The 22,072-nt window shown below is 46.7% G+C and overlaps 1 protein-coding gene across 5 annotated transcripts in view; it reads left to right on the plus strand.

Moving 5' to 3' along the window:
* The window catches only part of ATP11A (ATPase phospholipid transporting 11A), a 192,123-nt gene that overhangs the window by 106,313 nt on the left and 63,738 nt on the right, over nt 1–22,072 (plus strand). For 4 of the 5 annotated variants that reach the window (XM_030813712.1, XM_030813714.1, XM_030813715.1 and 1 more), the window contains exons 3-8: nt 5,346–5,435; nt 6,584–6,664; nt 11,024–11,131; nt 16,029–16,157; nt 18,935–19,038; nt 19,554–19,604. In XM_030813712.1, the coding sequence (XP_030669572.1) occupies nt 5,346–5,435; nt 6,584–6,664; nt 11,024–11,131; nt 16,029–16,157; nt 18,935–19,038; nt 19,554–19,604 (563 nt within the window). The remainder of the gene's footprint in view (nt 1–5,345; nt 5,436–6,583; nt 6,665–11,023; nt 11,132–16,028; nt 16,158–18,934; nt 19,039–19,553; nt 19,605–22,072) is intronic. The other variant, XM_030813717.1, reaches the window with a different exon arrangement.

The raw sequence follows: 22,072 nt of genomic DNA on the forward strand, positions 1-22,072 counted from the left end.
CAGACCACAGTAGAATTAAACTAGAAATAAATAAATAACAAAGTTAACTGGAAAATCCCAGAATATTTGGAGATTAAACAAAACACTACTAAATAACACATGAATCAAAGAAGTCTCAAGAGGCATAAAAATATTTTAAGCTAAACAAAAATTAAAATATAACTTATCAAATCTTGTGGGATGCAGGAAAAGCAGTGCTTAGAGGGAAATTTGTAGTATTGACTACATAGATTAGAAAAGAAGAAAGATCCAAAATCAACAAGCTTCAACATTAGGAAACTTAAAAAAAAAATAAATAAATAAACATTAGAACAGAAATTAATGAAACTGAAAACAGGAAATCAGAGGAAATTTTAAACATCAAAAGCTGGTTCTTTGAAAAAAATCAATAAAATCAATAAACCTTTAGCCAGGCTAGACGAGGGAAAAAGAAAAGAGACACAAATTCCAAACATCAGAAATAAAAGAGGGGCATCACTACTGGCAACATGGCTAATAAAAAGATTAAAAGGAATATTATGAACAGCCCTACACCCATAAACTTGGTAACTTAGATAAAATTGACCAGTTTCTTGAAAAACACTATCTACCAAAACTCAAACAAGGAGAAATGTAATCTAAGTGGGCCTACATCAATTAAAGAAATGGAATTAATAATTAATAATCTTCCAAAACGGAAAGCACAAGACTCAGGTGTTTTCACTGGTGAATTCTACCAGACATTTAAGGAAAAAAAAAAAAAAATCAATTCTCTACAATCTCTTCCAGGTAATAGAAGCAGAAGGAACACTTTCTAATTCATTCTATGAGGCCAGCATTACCCTAAAACCAAAACCAGAAAAAGATGCTACCAGAAAGACGATATCACAGACCAATACTTCTCATGAACATAGAAGCAACAATTCTCAATAAAATATGAGCAAATCGAATTCAACAATGTATAAAAAGAATTATACACCATGACCAAGTGGGTTTATCCTAGGTATGCAAGGCTGATCCAACATTTGAAAATCGACTAATATAACCCATAATATTTACAGGCTAAAAAAGAAAACTTACATGATTATATCAATAGGTGCAGAAAAAGAATTTGACAAAATTCACTACCCACTCATGTATTGCAGCAAACTAAGAACAGAGGGGAATTTCCTCAGCTTCATAAAGAGCATCTACAAAAAGCCCTACAGCTGACATCATACTTAATGGTGAAAAACTAGATGATTTCACCCTAAGTTTGGAAAAAAGGCAAAAAATCCCTCATCACTGTTCCTATTCAGCATTGTACTGGAAATCGTAGCTAATACAGTAAGAGTAGAAATGGGAATAAAAGGCGTACAGATTGGGAAGGAAGGAATAAGACTATCTTTGTTCACAAGTGGCATGATTGTCCATGCAGAAAATCCCAAAGAACCAACAATAACAAAAAAACTTCTGGATGTTACAGGCGATTATAGCATGGTTGCAGGTTTGAAAAATTAATCACTATCCTATATGCCAGCAACGAACAATTGGAATTTGAAATTTAAAACAACGCTATTTATGTTTATCCCCCCACCCAGCAAATTACATAGGTATAAATCTAACGAGAATGTACAAGGTCTAGGTAAGGAAAACGACAAAATTTTAATGAAATCAAAGAAGACTTAAGTCAATGGAGAGATGTTCCATGTTCATGGGTGGAAACTCCATGTTTTTAAGATATCAGTTCTTCCCACTTTGACCTATAGATTCAATACAATCCTAATCAAATTCCCAGCAAGTTACTTTGTAGATATCAACAAACTGATTCTACATTTATATGGAAAGGCAAAAGACCCCGAATAGCCTCGTGGTATTGAAGAACCAAGTTGGAGAACTGACACTAGCCAACTTTAGGACTTAGTGTAAAACTATAGTAATCAAGACAGTTGCTGAAAGAACAGACACATAGCGGCCAGGTGCGGTGGCTCATGCCTGTAATCCCAGCACTTTGGGAGGCCAAGGCGGGCAGATCACAAGGTCAGGAGATCGAGACCATCCTGGCTAACATGGTGAAACCCTGTCTCTACTAAAAATACAAAAAAAATTAACTGGGCATGGTGGTGGGTGCCTGTAGTCCCAGCTACTCTGGAGGCCGAGGCAGGAGAATGGCATGAACCCAGGAGGCAGAGCTTGCAGTGAGCCGAGATCGTGCCATTGCACTCCAGCCTGGGCGACAGAGCAAGACTCCATCTCAAAAAAAAAAAAAAAAGAATAGACAAATAGATCAATGAAACATCATAGAGAGCCTGGGAGTAGATCCACCCAGTAAATCCACCCAGATAGTCAACCCATTCACCCAGATAGTCAACCCATCTACCCAGATCGTCAACCCATTCACCCAGATAGTCAACCCATTCACCCAGATAGTCAACCCATTCACCCAGATAGTCAACCCATTCACCCAGATAGTCAACCCATCTACCCAGATCTTCAACCCATCTTTGACAAAGGAGCAAAGGCAATTCAGGGCAGACAGAAAAGCACTATTTCTTTTCAACAAATAGTGCTAGAAAAACTGGACATGCAAAAAAAAAAAAAAAAAAAACAAAAAACCCAGCAACAGTGACTCTAGACAGTGATCATACACCGTTCAAGAAAATTAACTCAAAATGAGTCATAGACCTAAATGTAAAATGTATAATAATGAAACTCGTAAAAATGTAGAAGAAAGTCTAGGTGACCTTGGGTTTGGCAACAAGTTTTTGGATAACACCAAAAACACTATTCATGAAAGGAAAATTGATAAGTTGGACTTCGTGAAGATTAAAAACTTGAGCTTTGCAAAATACAGTTAAGAGAATTAAAATAAGAGACACTGACTGGGAGAATAGATTTGCAAAACACGTATCTGATAAAAACCTGGTATCAAACAACACATGGAAAATAAGGGTGTTTGGATGGGTAGGGTGGGATGACCTAGGCAGGACCTGGAAAGTTAGTTTCTTTTTTAAAACTCCAGAGACTCTCCTGGAGCTCCCCTTCCCCTTTTTATTACAGTCAACCTGAGAAGGGAACTGAAAATACGGCCATCGTTGTCATGAACTGGGGGGTGCCACCACTCTGTTTTTACCCTCATTAAGGAACTTTATTATGAAAGGTAGAATCACTTTGTAAATGTGAATTAGAATAGAAAATGGAAATTCCTTATATATTCTCTAAGCCACTGGAAACTTGAGGCAGAGAAGTTTTAAAAGACACACATGGATTTCCTCTGAAATATTTGTAAACACCAAATTCAGAATATGTTGGTTAGTTTAGGACCGTACCAGGCTTTAGCTGTTACATTGAATTGTAAATAACTTATGTTCATGAGCCTGGAATTAAAGAAGTTCTTGGTGTGAGAATTTGACAACTACTTCTGGCTTCCAGGAGCCAGAACCCACCTCGGAATGGGATTTTGAAATAAGCACCGTTGAAGAGACACACAGATGGCAGAGGCCGCAGCACAGGCTGTGAGACCTTCTTCAGGTTTCGGTAGACTCTCTTCATTACGGCGTAAAAACATGTCAGATGAAATTTCAGAAACTATTTCCAAACTCAGTGAAGGTTCATGACATCTGGGACGTTGTTGTTTTCAACACAGAAGTTGAATGAAACTGCTACAGAAGCAAAATGAGAAGTGTGGAGAGGAGACGCTGTGGTGGCTGGGCATTCCCCCTCCTTCCTCTCCTTCCCCTCCTTTTCTTCCTTCCTTTCCCTCCTTCCCCTCCCTCCCCTCCCCTCCCCTCCCTGCACTCCCTCCTCTCCTTCCCCTCCCTCCTCTCCCTGTCCTCCTTCCCCTCCCTGCCCTCCTTCCCCTCCCTGCCCTCCTTCCCCTCCCTGCCCTCCTTCCCCTCCTTCCCTCATTCCCCTCCTTCCCTCCTTCCTCTCCCTCCCCTCCTCCCCTCCTCCCCTCCTCCCCTCCTTCCCTCCTTCCCTCCTTCCCCTCTTTCCCTCCTTCCCCTCCTTCCCCTCCCTCCCCTCCTTCCCTCCTTCCTCTCCCTCCCCTCCCTGCCCTCCTTCCCTCCTTCCCCTCCTTCCCTCCTTCCCCTCCCTGCCCTCCTTCCCCTCCTTCCCTCATTCCCCTCCTTCCCTCCTTCCCTCCTTCCTCTCCCTCCCCTCCTTCCCTCCTTCCCTCCTTCCCCTCCTTCCCTCCTTCCTCCTTCCCCTCCTTTCCCCAATCCCCTCCTTCCCCCCTTCCCCCCTTCCCTCCTTCCCTCCTTCCTCTCCCTGCCCTCCTTCCCTCATTCCCCTCCTTCCCTCCTTCCTCTCCCTCCCCTCCCTGCCCTCTTCCCTCATTCCCCTCCTTCCCCTCCTTCCTTCCCTCCTCTCCCTCCCCTCCCTGCCTTCCTTTCCCTCCCTCCCCTCCTTCCCGCAATCCCCTCCTTCCCTCCTCCCTCCCTCCCCTCCCTCCCCTCCTTCCCCTCCTCCCCCTCCTCCCCCTCCTTCCTCTCCTTCCTCTCCTCCCCCTCCTTCCCCTCCTTCCCCTCCTTTCCCTCCCTCCCCTCCTTCCCCGCTTTTTCCTCCTTTCTTCCCCTCCTTCCTTCCTTCCCTCCTTCCCTCCTTCCCCCCTTCACCTCCCTCCCCCATCCCCTCCCTGCCCTCCTTCCCCTCCTTTTCCTCCTTTCTTCCCTTCCTTTCCTCATTCCCTTCCTTCCCTCATTCTCTCCCTCCCCTCATTCTCTCCCTCCCTCCTTCCCCTCCCTCCCCCATCCCCTCTCTGCCCTCCTTCCCCTCCTTTCCCTCCCTGCCCTCCTTCCCCTCCTTTTCCTCCTTTCTTCCCTTCCTTCCCTCATTCTCTCCCTCCCTCCTTCCCCTCCCTCCCCCCCATCCCCTCCCTGCCCTCCTTCCCCTCCTTTTCCTGTCCTTCCCCCTGAGGCCTCAAAGCCCTGTGCCTGAGCTGTGGACAAGAAACCCGGCTGCCTGAGAAGCTGCCTGGGGCTGGGTGAAGGCTTCCCTTCAGCTCGCTGTCATCGCCTGTCGTGCTGTCACTCGGAGGAGAGATCATGCAGAAATTACTGAAGTAAAATGCTAATGTGTTGAGTTAATGATCACAGGTTTACGTTTTATAAGAGACATCTTGATAATCAAACTATTGTTGAGCTACCTTGCGTTTTATCTTGAATTCTCTGGAGTTAGGTAATTTACGTACGTGTTTCAGAGTACACACTTTGTTTCAGCCGTCTTAGCTGTCAACAAACACTCCAAATTATGAATTATGAGTTTTATGTCTAAAGCTAAATATTTTGTACTGTAAAATCCAGTGCTACTTACTATGCCCTAGAGTAACACTATGACAGTAAAATCTGGTCTAAATGTTGGATGTTTGTTTTTCTTTTATGCAGTACACATTTTGGAACTTTATACCCAAGAATTTATTTGAACAATTCAGAAGAGTAGCCAACTTTTATTTCCTTATCATATTTCTGGTGCAGGTAAGGCCGGTCATTGTTTTCCATCTCATCACATATAAATCTAAATAAGTGACATTTTATTCTCAGGTAACTGCCACACGGCTAATGAAAGAGCAAGGGCGTGGTGCCCCTCACCTACGATTAATTTATTTATTTTCTTAAAGAAGGACAAAACGTGTTGGTTCTGTGAGATCCACACAAACTAAAGCACACAAGACGCCACTTTGGGTTTAAGTTGGTGACAGCCTTTCCTGCCCCTTTCCTTCTAGTACCAGAGGGGAAATCACAGCTTTGTCATCTTTTGGACAAGTTCACTGCCAGGCTATGCATTGTTACTTTACTCTTCCTAAGTGTGCGTGGATGCTCTAAAGAAAATCCAGGCCGGGCGCAGTGACTCACGCCTGTAATCCCGGCACTCTGACAGGATCACGAGGTCAAGAGATAGGGACCATCCTGACCAACATGGCCAAACCCCGTCTCTACTAAAAATACAAAAATTAGCTGGGTGTGGTGGTGCAGGCCTGTAGTCCCAGCTACGCAGGAGGCTGAGGCAGGAGAATCGCCTGAACCCAGGAGTGGGAGGTTGCAGTGAGCCGAGATTGTGCCACTACACTCCAGCCTGGCAACAGAGCGAGACTCCGTCTCAAAAAAAAAAAAAAAAAAAAAAAAAATCTAAAGATGGTACACGTGAAAAGAGTTTAAAGAAAAGAAAAAAGAGTGAAAAAATACCTCGGGGTATGAGTTAGGGAGCAATGTGCCAGATGTGTTTTAAGAACAGTACTCTAATTTTTCTAAGTCATACAAAATACTGTTGAAGGGCTTTAAAATATTTTCCAACATTAAATTATTCAAATCATATAATTAAAATGTGACACTGAGGCCAAGGGGCGAATTAACTAACACAAGGCGTGCCCCGACTTCACACTGAGTCTGCCACTCTCGGTGGTTTCCTTGAGCGTGCTCCTTAATCCAAAAAAGGTGCCCTCGTTTTAACGGTCGGTGAAATAGGATGATTGACTTGCTATCTCCCGTGGTGGGCAGTCGGGTGCCAGCCAAGGGCTTTAAATAAGTCAAAGCGAATGGGAAGTGTTGGCTCAGGGCAAACTAACCTGCCTGAAGTCACTCATTTGCGTTTTTGCAGATGATTTTACAATTCTCTCTTTCTGCAGTTGATTATTGATACACCCACAAGTCCAGTGACAAGCGGACTTCCACTCTTCTTTGTCATTACTGTGACGGCTATCAAACAGGTAAGCATTTTACAGACGAAAAAGAAGCAATCGTTATCTTTGCCATGTGAATTGCCTTTCATTCAAAGCGAGGTAATTGGTTTGTTTTAGCTAGTTCACAGAAAATTCAACCAAGTTCTAGAAATTCATCTTTGTAACTGCGTTAGATTCATACTTGAAGCAAAATAAGAGATGTTGTATAATTTAGTTGCTAGTCTGGCGCCATGTGAGTTCAAGAAGAAATCTATGGTTTTCACATCCGAAATCACCCAGAGATGATCTGATCACATGAGTCACTTAACCTTTCCGTATCCTCGACTGTCTTCACCACCACAGAACATGCTCTTTATGGACTCCAGCAAATGGGATGCTGGTTTTTTTTTGTTTGTTTGTTTCTGTTTTTGCTTTTTTTTTCATAGCCCCAGTAAATAAGGCCAGTGACTAACATAGAGAAGAATACATCTCAGTTTTACTCTCCATGTATCCATTTTATCACCTCCAGATTCCCCGTACACATGTTCAGTCACTCCCCATTTTCTCCTCCCCGTCCCTGGCAAAGACTCATGTTTCTGTCGCCGTAGAGTCACCTATTCTAAATGTTTCGTACTTACGGCGCATGGGCGGTGTTTTGTGACTCTTTCACTTAGCATGATGTTTCCAAGGTTTCTCCGCATCTGAGCAGGCATCAGTGCTTCATTCCGTCTGATGAATGAGTCACGGTCCACTGTGCATACCTGGCATTTTGTGTATCGCATCCTCTGTGGATGGACATTTGGGGTGTTTCCACTCTTTGGCTGTTGTGAATAATGCTGCTGAGAACATTTGTGTTTCACACCCACCAGATTGGCTTTCAGATGTGAAAGGCTGGAGAGGGCGTGGCGAGGGAGGCACCACGGGCTGCCAGCAGGAGCGTGGCGGAGCCACCAAGCATAGCATTTGGCAACATCTGACAGAGGCAGAGATGTGGACACACAGGGTCCGGTGCAGATGCTAAACATGCAGCTGTGCAGTCAGTACATGGGGCCTGTGTGTCTTCACTAGGCCAGAGCCGGCCGTGCCTACCGGGATACGTGAACTAGGATATTCATGGTGGCCATCATTGGTTAGCAAAGGACTCGGGCAACCCGGTGTCCCCCCGTAAGGAAATGGACAGCTCCACCGCGGTGCGTGGCAGAACACAGCACAGTAACCAAACGAACTGTGCTGCCTGGAAAACAGAACATGAGGGAAACTCATGCTTCCCAAGGACGCGCTGCCTGTGACTCAGGCAGTTTAACTCCTACCTGGGATAAGGCCTCACTTCACGTCGGTGGCAGGCCCTTGCAAACTTCGACTTTAAGCAAAACGATGGGTTTTCTCATCAATTTCACAAGGAAATGTTGAAGGAAACGATGTTACTCGGGGACCTGCTGTGTGTCCTCGGGCCTAAAGTCGCAGTTTCCAGGAACCCGTCGTGGAGATTAGGTGAGGGCGTCCCGTGCTGTCTGTGACACATCTGTGTGGTAGGAGCAGAGGCTGCAGACAGGAAGGAGACCCCTGAGCCTCTCAAGGGGAGCAGAGAGAAGGGGCGCGGGGGTGCAGAACAAGGGGCTGAGGCTCTGTGGCTCTGTCGTTTCTAGCCCGGCCCCCGGAGGCAGGCGCAGCACTGTTCTTCAGAGTCCTCTGCTCTGCATTTGTTAAGGATTCCATCCCTCCCAGGACCCCACTGAGCAGGAAACTCCTGAGGACTCCAGGAGCGTCCTGGAGGAGAGGAGAGGAGAGCGTGGAGTAGGGAGGGCAGCTCTGAAGACGCATCTGGGCCAGAGAGGCAGTGGCCGGGAAGCCCGAGCCCCCGTGAATGCAGAGGCTGCCTCGTTACACTGTGCAGACCACGGCCCCAGACAACATGTGGTGTCCTCGGCCCGGCTGTGCCCCATCCCTGGCTGTGTCCCCTCCCATCCCAGGGCACTGGGCAGGTATTGTTGGGGATGTTAAGAGGGGTCAGGGCAAGGCGGCGAATGAACAGAACTGCAGACCACGGCCCCAGACAACATGTGGTGTCCTCGGCCCGGCTGTGCCCCATCCCTGGCTGTGTCCCCTCCCCTGGCTGTGTCCCCTCCCATCCCAGGGCAGTGGGCGGGCGTTGTTGGGGATGTTAAGGGGGTCAGGACAAGGTGGCGAATGAACAGAACTGCAGGTCTGGGCCCCATCACCAGCACCCCTGCCCCTGCCCGGAGGGGTCTCTTCCTTTCCCGTGTGTCCTGCTACCCAGCCTTCACTCTGGGGGCGGCCTCGTTTCCCCCACTGCTGGTCTGGATCTGTGTGTGCCAGAGCCCCCCCGCCCCCTCGGCCTTCCTCCACTACTGACCTCCTTGTCTCTCTTCCTCGGGAACCGCGCCGCTGTCTGCAGCCGGGACTTCCCAAATGGCCTCCCCACGCTGTGGCTCCAGCGGGGATGTTTTGCTGGGGTCTCCATGCTCCCGACCCCTCCTCGCTTGCCTCGGAAAGCCCCCTGCACTCACAGAGGCCTCCCTGATTTTCTCTTAGGTTCCTGCCTTTCTTTTCACACCATCTTCCCGCTGTCTCACCTGGGCACTGACGGGCATCTTACTGTACCTGGCTCTGCCACCGCCATCACCCGGGTCCTGCCAGAGCGGCCTTTCCCTGTGGCGCCCAGCCTCCCCTGCCGTGTGCAGGGCCCGTCCGATCAGCCTGTCACATGCATGGGCCTCCACGTGTCCCTCCCATCCCAGCCAGGCTGGCCAGTGGGCAGTGCCAGCCCCCGGGGGCTCCCTCACCGCTGGGCATTCCTGGGCACCTCCTCTTTGGCGTCGTCCCGCAGCCCGGGCGCTGGGCTTCTCGGGGATCCTGGGTGTCTCTCACCTGCATTGAACTTGCAGTTATTTCTGTTTCTTCTCCACCAATCCTGAGAGCAGCAGCTCTGGGGACAAGGTCTTTCGTCTGTGGGTCCCTGGTGCCTGGCATTTGCTGAGCATGCAGTTGGTGCTAAATAAGTGTGTTTAATGAACCCAGGAATCATCTACCCACTGCCACCTTCCAGGAAGACTGTTCTTCAGTTTCCCCAGAAAGAGGGTATTTCAGCGGTTTGGGAGGAATCAGATGCCACAGTGTCACTTAGTGATGGTCACGGCTGGAGAAAGCTCGCACGTTTGGGTATCTATGCGTCCCAGGCTTCTTCATTCTCCAGAAGCTGGAGGTTTTGGGTTACTTGTTTATGCTCCCTTTGGAAAAGACTCCAGTCACAGGGCCACTGATGCCGCCACGTGGCCCATAGGGAGGAGGCCCCCAGTGAGTCTCTTGCCCCACAGCCTCTCTCAACCTACGTGCAGCGGGCCCGTGGCACAGGCTTCCTGCCGCCATCCTGCGTGGTTGTGTTGTGTGTGGCAGAGCTGTGTTCCCAATCTCGACACTCATTAGATGTGGTGGATGCCTGTAGGCCCCTGGTGTGCAGTCTCTCACATACCGGGGATTGTTACTGAGAACGGCATTCCCCATCCTTATCTAAGGCACCTGCACCCGGCAGCGCCAAACACAAAGGCACGTTTGTCATCCCAAGAATTGTCTGCGTGCAGCATCTCCTATTGTCGCTTCTTTCAAGATACCACCTGACTGTCCAACCAGAGGGTGTGCCTTGGTAGTTGGAATCGGAGGGCGCGTGTCTGTGCCTGTCAAAGGCATGCAGGTCCGGCAGCGCGGCCGGGGTCGGGGTTAGCTCAGGCTGCTTTTCAGCGCGATGCCTGCACGTGCACAGGAGGCACGATGGGATGTTTCCCGCGTGGGTTACTCAGACACGGAAACGCACAGAGAACCTTAAGGCTGCTGCGGGTGTCACAGAGTGAGCCGGCGTTTCACCGAGAGTCTGGGCTGCCAGATCTCATAACACTCAGTTTTTAATGAAAGAGAAGAATGGCCAGTGGGGGCTTTTCCAAGCAGAAGATTGACACTCAGCGGGTGGAAATGTAACTGGCCGCACGTCTTGAGGGCTTTTCGGTGGGGATGTGAAGAGCCTGGAAGCCTTGCTCATCATTTCATTCAGACACTTCTTTTTTAGGAATTTATCCTAAGGCCATGTCATGAATAGGCACAGAAAGTACAGTTAGATAGTACTTACACAGACTTCGATGAGCATCTTGATCCAACGTCTTTGAAGTTCTACAACTGCAAACATTTAAAGCAGCTCGCATTGCCATGGGAACATGCCGGTGCTCTGTCAAGGATACAAAGAATAGTGTGTGTAGTGCATCCTGATTTTGAAAAAATACACCCCACAGGCTTGGATTATGCTTAGACATAATTAAACACAAGCCTTCGGTCTCTCCCTCCCTTTTTCCCTCCCTCTCTCCCCGCTTCCTCTCTGCCTTCTTTCCTTCCTTTTTTTAGGGTTATGAAGACTGGCTTCGACATAAAGCGGACAATGCCATGAACCAGTGTCCTGTTCATTTCATTCAGCACGGGAAGCTCGTTCGGAAGCAAAGTCGAAAGCTGCGAGTAAGTGACGCCTGACACATTTACGCTGGTGAAGGCCAGTAACAGTTTAAAAAGTAAGTTTTACCCAGGTGCGGTGGCTCACGCCTCCAGTCCTAGCTACTCAGGAGGCCGAGGCAGGAGGATCGCTGAGTCTGGGAGTCGGAGGCCACTCAGGAGGCTTCACCATGCCTGTGAATAGCCACTGCTCTCCAGCCTGGGCAACCGAGAAAGACCACGACTCTTAAAACATTTTTAAAATACAAATAATAAATGTTTTTAAGTTTTTATTTTCTTTGGCAAAACAGACTGAGATGTTTTTTATTGAGTGTAGGCCCAAGCTCCCTACTACTTTTTTTTTCTTTACCTTTGATTTTTATTTGTTTGTGTTTAATAGACTTTTTAAAGCAGTTTTAGGTTCACAGCAGAATTGGGTAGATGTACCCACTGCCCCCCCAACACACACACACACACAGCCTCCCTCTGCCAGCGTCCATTGCCAGGATTGGTGGAATTTAAAATCATTATCACTGCCCCCATCCCCACACACAGCCTCCCCATCACCAGCATCCCACACCAGGATTGGTGGAGTTTAAAATTATGGGAACACACAAACCAATCAAGACAGGGGAAGATCAGAAACACTTGTTTCTAAAATTTGTTTTGGAATAAAGTATAATAAAATCATATCAATATAAACTCAACTAGGTGGAAATTTATGAAAATTGGAACAGAAAACCTCATTGAAGTGCATTTTTAAAAAAAAGTATTTATTTATTTTTTTAGAGACAGAGTCTTGCTCTGTCACCCAGGCTGGAGTGCAATGGCACAACCTCAGCTCACTGCAACCTCCGCCCCCAAGTTCAAGCGATTCTCCTGTCTCAGCCTCCCTAGTAGCTGGGATTACAGGTGCCTGCCACCACACCCAGCTAAGTTTTGCATTTTTAGTAGAGACGGGGTCTTAACAAAATGTTGGCCAGGCTGGTCTCGATCTCCTGACCTTGTGATCCGCCTGCCTCGGCCTCCCAAAGTGCTGGGATTACAGGCATGAGCCACCGCATCCGGCCAAAAAATTTGTTTTTTATTGATGTATAATAGTTGTACGTAGTTGGGGGTCCGTGTGATATTTTGATGCCTGCACACCAATGTGTGATGATGAAGTCAGGGTAACTGGGATGTCCGTCACCTCAAACATTGATTGTTTCTTCGTGTTGGGAATGTTACAATTCTTCTTGAAGGCTGCATTTTAAATCTGTTTCAAATGAATTATTAGTAACTAATATCTCAATATATTTTAAAATGTGTTTAAATTATTTAAATGAGATAGTTTCAAACTTGTACTAGTCATTTGGAAGCACCTTTATAGGTAGAAACCATGAGTGTGGTTTTTCACGTTTGTGTCGAGGTAGCAGTCAGCAGCCTGCTCCAGTCCCCCATCTGACGTGGATCTAGGTGCCAGGCCCACACCGGCCCCTTCCTGCCCCCACTGGTCCTCGTGCACCCTGCCTGGCTCTTTCCAACTCCCACGCCTCCCTCCCTCCTGCAGCCCCACTGCCTCCCCTGGCTGTTTTCCCAGCTGAGCTGTAGGAGGTTTGGTGAGGGAGGCAGGGAGCATTCCACTGGGTCCCGTGCATGTAGAGAGCCAGGCGCGTTCCAGAAGCCTGGAGGGAGGGCCTCCAAGCAGCCCAGCCAGCCTGGGCTCAGTGAACCTCTCCGGACAAGGCCGCAGCCCCTCCCTGTCCAGTGGGACGGGACCCCAGGAGGCGCTCAGAGGCCCTTCAGAGGAGCCAGCGTCAACCACTAGCCCCCCACCGCTCACCTTGCTCTCACTGTTCTGTGTATCACGCACATCACCAAATGTACTTTTAAGCGTTTAAACATTTTTACTTATAAATGTGCTATCCAGGTGTTTAAATGCTTCTGAGACAGCTTTTTCTTTCAGTGAGTTCAGGCGAGGGATGTTTCCCTAGAGGTCAGGGGTTCAGAGAGCAGATGGCCCCGGCCTGGGGAACAGCCGCGAGCTCCATGCCTGTGTCAGCAGGCATCCAGTCCCAGGCCTTCAACGCCATTTCTTTTAACAATTATATTTCCCTTGCAAAGTCTTCATACTTGTAGCTAAACATCTTCCTTAAAAAATAGACCTAAACAGTGTCTGCCTGCAGAAAATTGAATTTTTAATGTATCGGTCTCCTGTGGGAAATGCCAGCTCTGTATCCTGTGTGTCATAACCAAGAGGATGCTAAACAGGCTACTCAGGACACGAAAGAAAAGATCAGGCTTTTCCTACAACAGCAGACATCCAGCTTCCATCGGTCGTAATGGCTTAGGCCTTTGAGAGTGCAAGAGCATCCTAGAAAAGCAATCCTTTAATTAGTTTTTCTTTTTTGATTAAACTTTTTATTTCGAGGTAATTACAGGGTCATATGTGGTTGTAAGAAATAAAACAGAGGCATCCTGTATTCCCTTTGCCCCAATGTGCTGCCCAGCTTTAAGATTTTGTCATTTCAAGGATGTGATATAAAGAGAATCCTGTAGCCTGTGACCTTTTGGGGTTGGCTGTTTTCAGGCAGTCTAATTCCCTCGGGATTCACGAAGTCTGTGCACCAGCCGATCCTTCGCTTGTATTGCTGAGGAGCGTTCCATGATGTGGACATACTGCAGTTTCACCATTCACACATTGAAGGGCTTTTCGATTTTTCTAGTTTGGGGCTGTTATCAAGAAAGCTGCTATGAGTATTTGTGTGCAAGTTTTCTTGTGAATTTAGTTTTTATTTCTTTTGCATAAAAGCTCCAGAGTTCAATTGCTGGATCATCTAGCATATCCACGTTTGGTTTTGAAAGGAACTGCCAAACGGTTTTCCAGCATGGCCATCCCATTTCATTCCCACCCACGATGTTGCCAGCATCTTCACCAGCACTGGGTGTTACTGCTGTTCCTGTTCGGTGCAGCTTAAACGTGTCCCCGATGGCTCTGTGGGACATCTTTTCATGCTCGTTTGACATCTGTGTATCCTTGTCAGTAAAAATAACTCTTCATGTCTTTTATCCATTTTTCTAGCTGGATTCTTTGAGCTTCTTTTTACTGTTAAATGTTGAGAGGTCATATAGTCTAGATAGCAATACTTTGTCAGATATATGATTTTTAATACTCAGCAGGATATTTCACAAAGCAAGCGTTTTTAATTTTGTTCAAGTCCAACTTCTTGATTTTTTTTCTTTTTTTAGAATTATTATTTCTTTTGAGACAGTCTTGCTCTTGTTGCCCAGGCTGGAGTGCAGTGGTGCAATCTCGGCTCACTGCCACCTCCACCTCCCAGGTTCAAGCTATTCTCCTGCCTCAGCCTCCCAAGTAGCTGGGATTACAGGCGTGCACCACCATGCCTGTCTAATTTTTTAGTGTTAGTAGAGATGGGGTTTCACCATTTTGCCCAGGCTGGTTTTTAACTGCTGGCCTCAGGTGATCTGCCTGCCTCGGCCTCCCAAAGTGCTGGGATTACAGGCGTGAGCCACCGCGCCCGGCCGATTTTTTTTTTTTCTTTTGAGGACTGTACATTCAGTGTCCTGAAGGAAGCATTCTTTGCCTGGTCCTTTCTTTTTCTTTGCCTGGACTTTCTCCCATGTTTCTTTCTAAAAGTGTTATAGTTTCATGTTTTACATTTAAGTTCATGATCCATTTTGAGATGATTTTTGTATAAGGTGTGAGGTTTCAGTCAGGTTTGTTTCTGTCCTTATTATTTTGCCCATGGCTGTCCCGTCGCCCCTGCACCAGGGGATGGCTGGCTGTCCCTCTTCCACAGAGTGGCGCTTGCACTCTGTCCCAGTCAGTTAAACACATTTGCGTGGGTCTGTTTCTGGTTCCCTGGTCTGTCCCATTGGTCTCCATGCCCATGCCCACCAATCCCACACTGTTGGTCACTGTAGCTATCTCAGAAGCCCGGACATTGGGGATACGTATTCCTTCCCCTCAATCTTCTTTTTCAAGGTTGTTTTAGCTATTCTAGAGCCTGTGCCTTCCCATATAAATTTTAGAATTAGCGCATTTATATCTAAAAATCCTTGCTGGGATTTTGATAGGGATTTTACTAAACCCATAGGTCCATTTGGGAAGAGTAACCCTCTGATTTTAAAGTCTCACAAATTCGCAGTGTGCTGTGACCATCATGTAGTGGGACAGAGACCTCTGTTTGCAGTGTAGACAGAAGCAGGTGACGCCCTGATCCTGGCATGCCTCCCGAGTGGCAGCGAGACTGGCCGGAGCCCCACAGCGACTCACTCAAGGGTTCTGATGATCGTTTACCCTTCAGACACACAGTCCAGGCCACTGAGATGCCTTCCTCACCCTTCAGACACACAGCCCAGGCCACTGAGATGCCTTCCTCACTGATGAAATAAAATGGATACAGATACAAACTAGACCATGACCTTTAATTAAAAACCCACATGATGAACTTTCTGTGATTGATTTTTCTTTAGTTTTTGAAACGTTGTTGCCACTTTTGCTTTATTTGTCCTCATGCTTTGATGATCTGGGCAGTGCCTTGGTTCTGTTGATCAGGAAGCTCTCAGAACTCGAGTACCTGGTTCATAAAACGCCTAGATTTAGATCAAAGCTTCTCACAGGAGTACTTCCCACTTGGCCACGCTCACAGAACACTCCAACTCGTCGTCTTGGTCTGAATCAAAGACAACCTTGTTACAGGTGTTTGTCTATGTTTTTGCTGCGGAAGTTAGAACATTGAAACCTGACCTGGTCTTTCCTTGGTCCCAGCAGAATGTCTGGCAAGAGTCTTTTCTGGAACCATGTCCGCATCCCCGTGTCTTCCTGTGAATAGATGAACAGCTTGAGGGAAGCGGTCCCATAGGACGGGCAAGCTTTCACGAGGGGTTTTCCATTGACCGTCCTTTCTGCTTTGTCCTGTAGGTTGGGGACATTGTCATGGTCAAGGAAGACGAGACCTTTCCCTGCGACTTGATCTTCCTTTCCAGCAACCGGGGAGATGGGACGTGCCACGTCACCACCGCCAGCTTGGATGGAGAATCCAGCCATAAAGTAAGGGGCCTTTTCATTAGACTCCAGGGCAGGATCTTCCTGTCCTGCTTTGGACTGTGCCCGTGTGGCCACAGAAACTAACATCCTGTTTGAAAAGTCAGCGTTTTGAGTGTGTCCCGTGAAAACCCAGGGAGTTACACCAGCCAAGTTTTTCTTCACTTTTCCTTCCTCCTATTTTGCACTTTCTTCTTTTTCCTTTTTAAAAATAAATTGTATTGTGTATATTTGAGGCATATATTATGATGTTATAAGATACATATTTTTATAGTGAAATTGTTATTAGAGTGCAACAAATTAACACACCCACATCTCACTGATTTCCTATTCTCTCCCCTGGCACCCGTGCATTAGCAGCCATAACCTACTCGATGCAGCAAAACCCTGAGCCCAACACGCTCTTGTCCACTCAGTGCAGCAGAAACGCTGAGCCCAGCACGCTGTTGTCCACTCTAGTCCTCGTGTTGTGTGTTGGGTCTTTGGACAGTTCATCCTAAATAATGCTATCTTGTGTTTTTTGACCTACACCTCCCCATTTCCTTTCTACTTTTTCTTTCCAGTCTCAATGTCTGTAACAACCAGTTACCTCAGGTTAACAAAAATAACTTCAGTGTTAGCCTGTGTCAATTAGCTAATGTACCAAATTCAGGATTTAATGAATAGATTGTTGGAATTTTAAGCATTTTCATTTTATTAGTTAAAGTTAGTGTGAAAACTGGCCTAGAATTATGTGAAAAGTCACACACAATTCTAGATTTTGCCTGTTACTTCAATGAGTGTCTTTTTGTGAATGTATCTTAATCAGGATTTTCTGAAATTACTACATAAGTAATTTCCTGCACTCAGTATAAAATTCTGCACAGGCAGTTGATGCTACAAGAATTTTAATTGTCAATCATACAAGAAAAGATATAGCACCATTAATTTTAAGATTCTTATTATTTAAAAAATCTGGAAGTTTCTAAGGAGTTTATGAAAGTGAGCATAGCTCAGTGGATTCAACTAAGTCATCAGCTCACAAAAGTGCAACTCTAAAATGGTATTTAGGTAATACGTATGGATATAGGCCATTTCTACTATGAGATAGAGATATTTTCTTTACAAAATCACTGAAGGATATGCTAGTCTTTCATAGATAATTCATGATATGTATCATGAATTGATAAATGAAAAACCTATGGATCTTTTTCAGTTAAATTAGCTTCCACATTTTCTGTGTAGCGTATCCCAGGAGAATGAACACACTAACCTAATAGATTGTCAGCAGCTTCTGGGGGGTCGGAATCCCTGGGTGATTCAGGTATTCATTGTAAGCAGCTGCTGGTCCCTCTGGAACCTGGGAGGAGGTTAAGGTTCCGTCCACCCAGAGACCTTGTGAGCCCTTCACACTCTCTGCAGCCAGTGGCTGCCTTTACACCCCTTCCCTGCAGACTGTGGCTGGTCAGGCTCAGACGAGTCCCAGCCATGCTAGTGAACAGATGCTGTGGGTCTCCAGATACACCATGTTTGTCCAGATGAAATGTTGTAGCAGTTGTGGAAGATGTTAAAACAGCTATTGCACTTTGACCTTTTGTGGCTTTGCAGTTTGCATTATAGTTTTGTGTTCTCTAATGTCATTTTTGTGCATTTTGTTTAGCTTGAGGGACTGGAATTATTTGAGCCCTTTCCTTAAAAGCAGAGTAGGGGCATGGGAAGGGTCCACCCGACCTCTGTTGGGATCCCGTGGGGCTCACGTGACTGCACAGGTTTGTTCACTTCTCTGGACTCTTCGCATTGTGAAATGGGGACAACCCTATCTCTCAGGGGCTCTTGTGAGGATATAATTAGAAAATTCCCACTGAATTTAGAAAATAAGCGTCCCCTGATTTGTACGCTTGGTGATGGAGCAGTGATCGTTTCCCCCGATTTGTGTACTTGGTGGTGATGCAGTGATTGTTTCTCCCGTTTGTTGTGACTCCTGTGTTTTATTTGTCCAATACTCTTCCACTAGAAAGAAACACAGGAAGGGATTCAGAGACGCTGTTGCCTCTTCACAGATCCCTGGGCACAAGTTTCTCCTCTCTCCTCCCAAGGCACGGCTGGTGCAGCCCTCAGCCCACCTGCTGGTGCTCACAGATGCTCCTGAGGTCACCAGGCCTCAAAATGTGCTCTGAGAGCAGCAGCATCAGCATCACTGGGCACCATATTAGAAGTGCAGTTCTCAGGCCCTCCCTAGACCTACTGCATCAGAAACTCTAGGGCTGAGCCCAGGAATCAGGTGCTTCAGAAGCTCTGGGTAAAACTGACATTCACGCAGGCTTGAGGAGCACCCCCGGCCCAGGCCACGTGAACAGTTAAGTAGAAGGCGTGTGCCACCCAACAGCAATGGGCACAGGCAGGTTGTTGCCGAGAAGTGAAAATGAAGTGAAGTGATCCTGTGACCACTCCCCGTAAACAACAGGGCGTTCTGTAAAAGGAAAGGGATATTTCAGGGCCTGGATTTGTTTCCTAATTAATAGCTACTACTATGACAGATAAATCAGTGTCCACACTTGAAGAATTCGAGCACTGTTATCTGTCCTGTTTTAAGTGGAGGACACTGGGTAAGAATGGAAGGATGAGAATTTTCTGGCACCTGATAGATGCAGGAATAACAGCAGTACCTTATCTTTCTGTAACTATTAAACATTTACAAACTCATAGGATCAGCCAGGCTTTGTAATCACTTGGTTGGAGGCACCAGCGTCTGGGTTTGTGTTGACCATTTTGGCGGTGAGCTCACAGGTCTTGTGCATTTGTAGACGCATTACGCAGTCCAGGACACCAAAGGCTTCCACACGGAGGAGGATATCGGCGGACTTCATGCCACCATCGAGTGTGAGCAGCCCCAGCCCGACCTCTACAAGTAAGCCCGGGCTTCGGATTCTTTAGAAACGGTTTTTTATGCCCTCAACGTTGCCCTTGCTTTTTCACCCCAGGTAGTCCAGCCATGTGGTGGTTTGGAAAGAGAATGTAAATCACTGCTTAAAGATTAAGACTGAGTCAAAAATACATTACTTATTTATTCTCATAGACTTGTACCACTCAGATTTGTAGCTTTTTATACAAATATTTGAAGTGGCTTAATGGAACTATATTTGCGGGAAAAAAAAAAGAATAAGTTGTCTTTATTTTATGGAAGACATTTGTAAACTGTGGGTTAAGGAAGATCACCGAAGCCATGGGCTGATCAGAACAGAAAGTACAATAAACGAAGGGGCTGGAGCGCAGCTGGTTTAGCCACACGTGGAGCGGGCCAGGTGCAGACGTGTGGCTCACAGCGGCCTCCTCTGTGGAGACAGGAAGGCAGGCAGGCCAGGCGCGCACTTCCGGGGGGCCGCTGGGCGCGTCCAGTCAGTAACGTGGCTTTTCTGTCACCAGGTTTGTGGGTCGCATCAACGTTTACAGTGACCTGAATGACCCCGTGGTGAGGTGAGTGCCTCTGCGGACGCCTTGGCCACAGTCATCTCCCTTGTTGCGTTAGAAATGGATTCTTTGACGGACGACGGTTTCCACGGTGGCTGCTCTAGTAGATTTGGAAGGTGGAGTTCCACTTTCCCGCAGGGCCGGGCCCCACTCTTGTCTCTGGTTTGTCTCGGGCACACATCTGAGAATGCTGACAAGTTAGTGATGTTCGTGAAACAAGTTTTCACACAAGACTTTGCGGAAAGGGTCGTCTCACAGGCTGGGAGGCGTCGGGGTCCCATGGAATAGTTTCAAAGTGAAGGGCAGAGTACAGCTTCCCTGTGAGAAATGCCCTCTCATGATTCGGGTGCTGATTTGTCTTCAGATATGAAGTTGAAAGACTTCTAATTTGGAGGCCATTTTTGGGAATCCGTTCATCCACTCGCCATCATTACTGGGGTGCATTACTGGCTCAAGGCCTATCTGAGGCTCACGCCTACCTGAGAAGGTGGAATCGGTAGCCATGGCAAGGCTGGGGCAGCTCACGGTCGGCTGCTGTGCCTTCCCGTTCACCAGCGTGGACTCAGCGGCAGTCACATCGCATACCCACGAGGAAACAGCGACCCTCAGACACCTCATCTATGGCCCCGAGGCAGCCTCAGCTGAGAGCCAGCCTGTGCTGAGCCCAGCTCTGAGCAGCGCCCACCTCCCAGGCCTAGGGATATTTTCTCTGACATTATTTCAAGATCTAGCATTTGTTGCTGACGAGATATTTGAATGTCACAGTTTAGGGAATTGGCTTTCACTAGGTTTAAAAGTTGCATCTTCTTCATAAACTCCACTTGTTAGGGAAATGATTTTTCTTCCATTGTAAGCACTCTCCAAGTTGTTGATGTCTTGGTAGGTACGGCATTGTGTGTTAAACAACACATCTCCCAGACACAGAAACACACTCACTGGGAAACTACTGCAAAGTGAATAGTTCCTGAAATGCTTAGCTCCTTGTAAGTCTCCAGGAGTTACTGTTTTAAGAAAACCATTTGTGCACTTCTTAGCATGTGTTTATCATCATTACCCATCAGCAGGCTAGGAGGTGCTTTTGAGATCTGATAGTGGCCTTGCCTTGGTTTGCCTACATATATAGTGTTCTAAAGGCAAATTCCTCCTTACTTTGGAGAAGTCACTTGTATTTCTGTGTGCCGTGAGAATTAATTTGTGTTTGAATAGACTTAGGCTTATTCGTATTACCTATGGGATGAATCCAAAATAGTAAACATTGCAGGCTCTTCATCTTTATAGTTAGACCACGTTTATTGCTGAGCAACTTGGGACAATAATCGCTAATGTATTTTGCATTTTGATACTAACTCTAGTTTCACTTTTATTTTATATATTTTATTTTATTTTATTGGAGACAGAGTCTCGCTCTGTCACCAGTCTGGAGTGCAGTGGCACTATCTCAGCTCACTGCAGCCTCCACCTCCCGGGTTCAAGCAATTCTCCTGCCTCGGCTTCCTGAGTAGCTAGGACTACAGGCGTGTGCCACCATGCCCAGCTAATTTTTGTATTTTTAGTAGAGATGGGGTTTTGCCATGTTGGCCAAGCTAGTCTCAAAACTCCTGGCCTCAGGGGATCCACCCACCTCGGCCTCCCAGCGTATTGGGATTATAGGCATGAAGCACCACGCCTGGCCTAGTTTCCCTTTTAAATATTTATGCTATTCCATAGACTTTTAATATTTAGATTATTGAAGATGTTTGTAAATTTGTGAGGTGGACAGTTAAGAATTACACACCCAAATTCTCAATCCATTCAGAGTGACATTTCTTCTTCCTTCTGTCCTAACTAGAAGCAAAGTACTTTTCCAAGTAAATTATTTTTAGACTTCCCTGAGTCACCTTTTTAAAAACGCCATTTGTTTTCATAAACACTTGGCAAGAATTATTATAAGTGTGTTGCAAACAGAAGCTGACAGTCCTTATAACACAGCCAGACAGCCCATATGCAGCCTGGGAGCTCCATCTTTAGTGATTGCCGGGGAGGACGCGCGTGGAGCACTCAGCCACAGCCTGGGGTAGACACCTCTCCCTCTGGGGAGCCCCACTCTGCCTGTCTTCAGCCGGATGCAGTTCTGAGGTCTATCGACCAAATATACTGCGTGCATTTTACGTTCATAATATTCAGTAGGTTCTTAACTTTCCATGATAGAGGACAGTAAATACAATGATAAATGAAAAGCAAACTTCAGCAAACACTTTTGACCCTTTACCCTCTGAAGCAATCCTTTGGATGTTATCAATAGCAAAATTTATAAATTTGAATCTTGGTGCCTATTTCTCCCTTACTACTTAGGAAATGAGAAGAGATTATTTTTCCATCAGCAAGGAACCCTGTTATATCAAGAATATAAGCCCCTGATGGCAGAGACCCTGCCTGCTGCTCACTGTGGCTTCAGTGCGCAAAGCGGGGCTTGTTCCTCCATGTGTGAGATTTTT

Source organism: Nomascus leucogenys, chromosome 5 (assembly GCF_006542625.1).
Source record: "Nomascus leucogenys isolate Asia chromosome 5, Asia_NLE_v1, whole genome shotgun sequence".
Lineage (NCBI taxonomy): Eukaryota > Metazoa > Chordata > Mammalia > Primates > Hylobatidae > Nomascus > Nomascus leucogenys.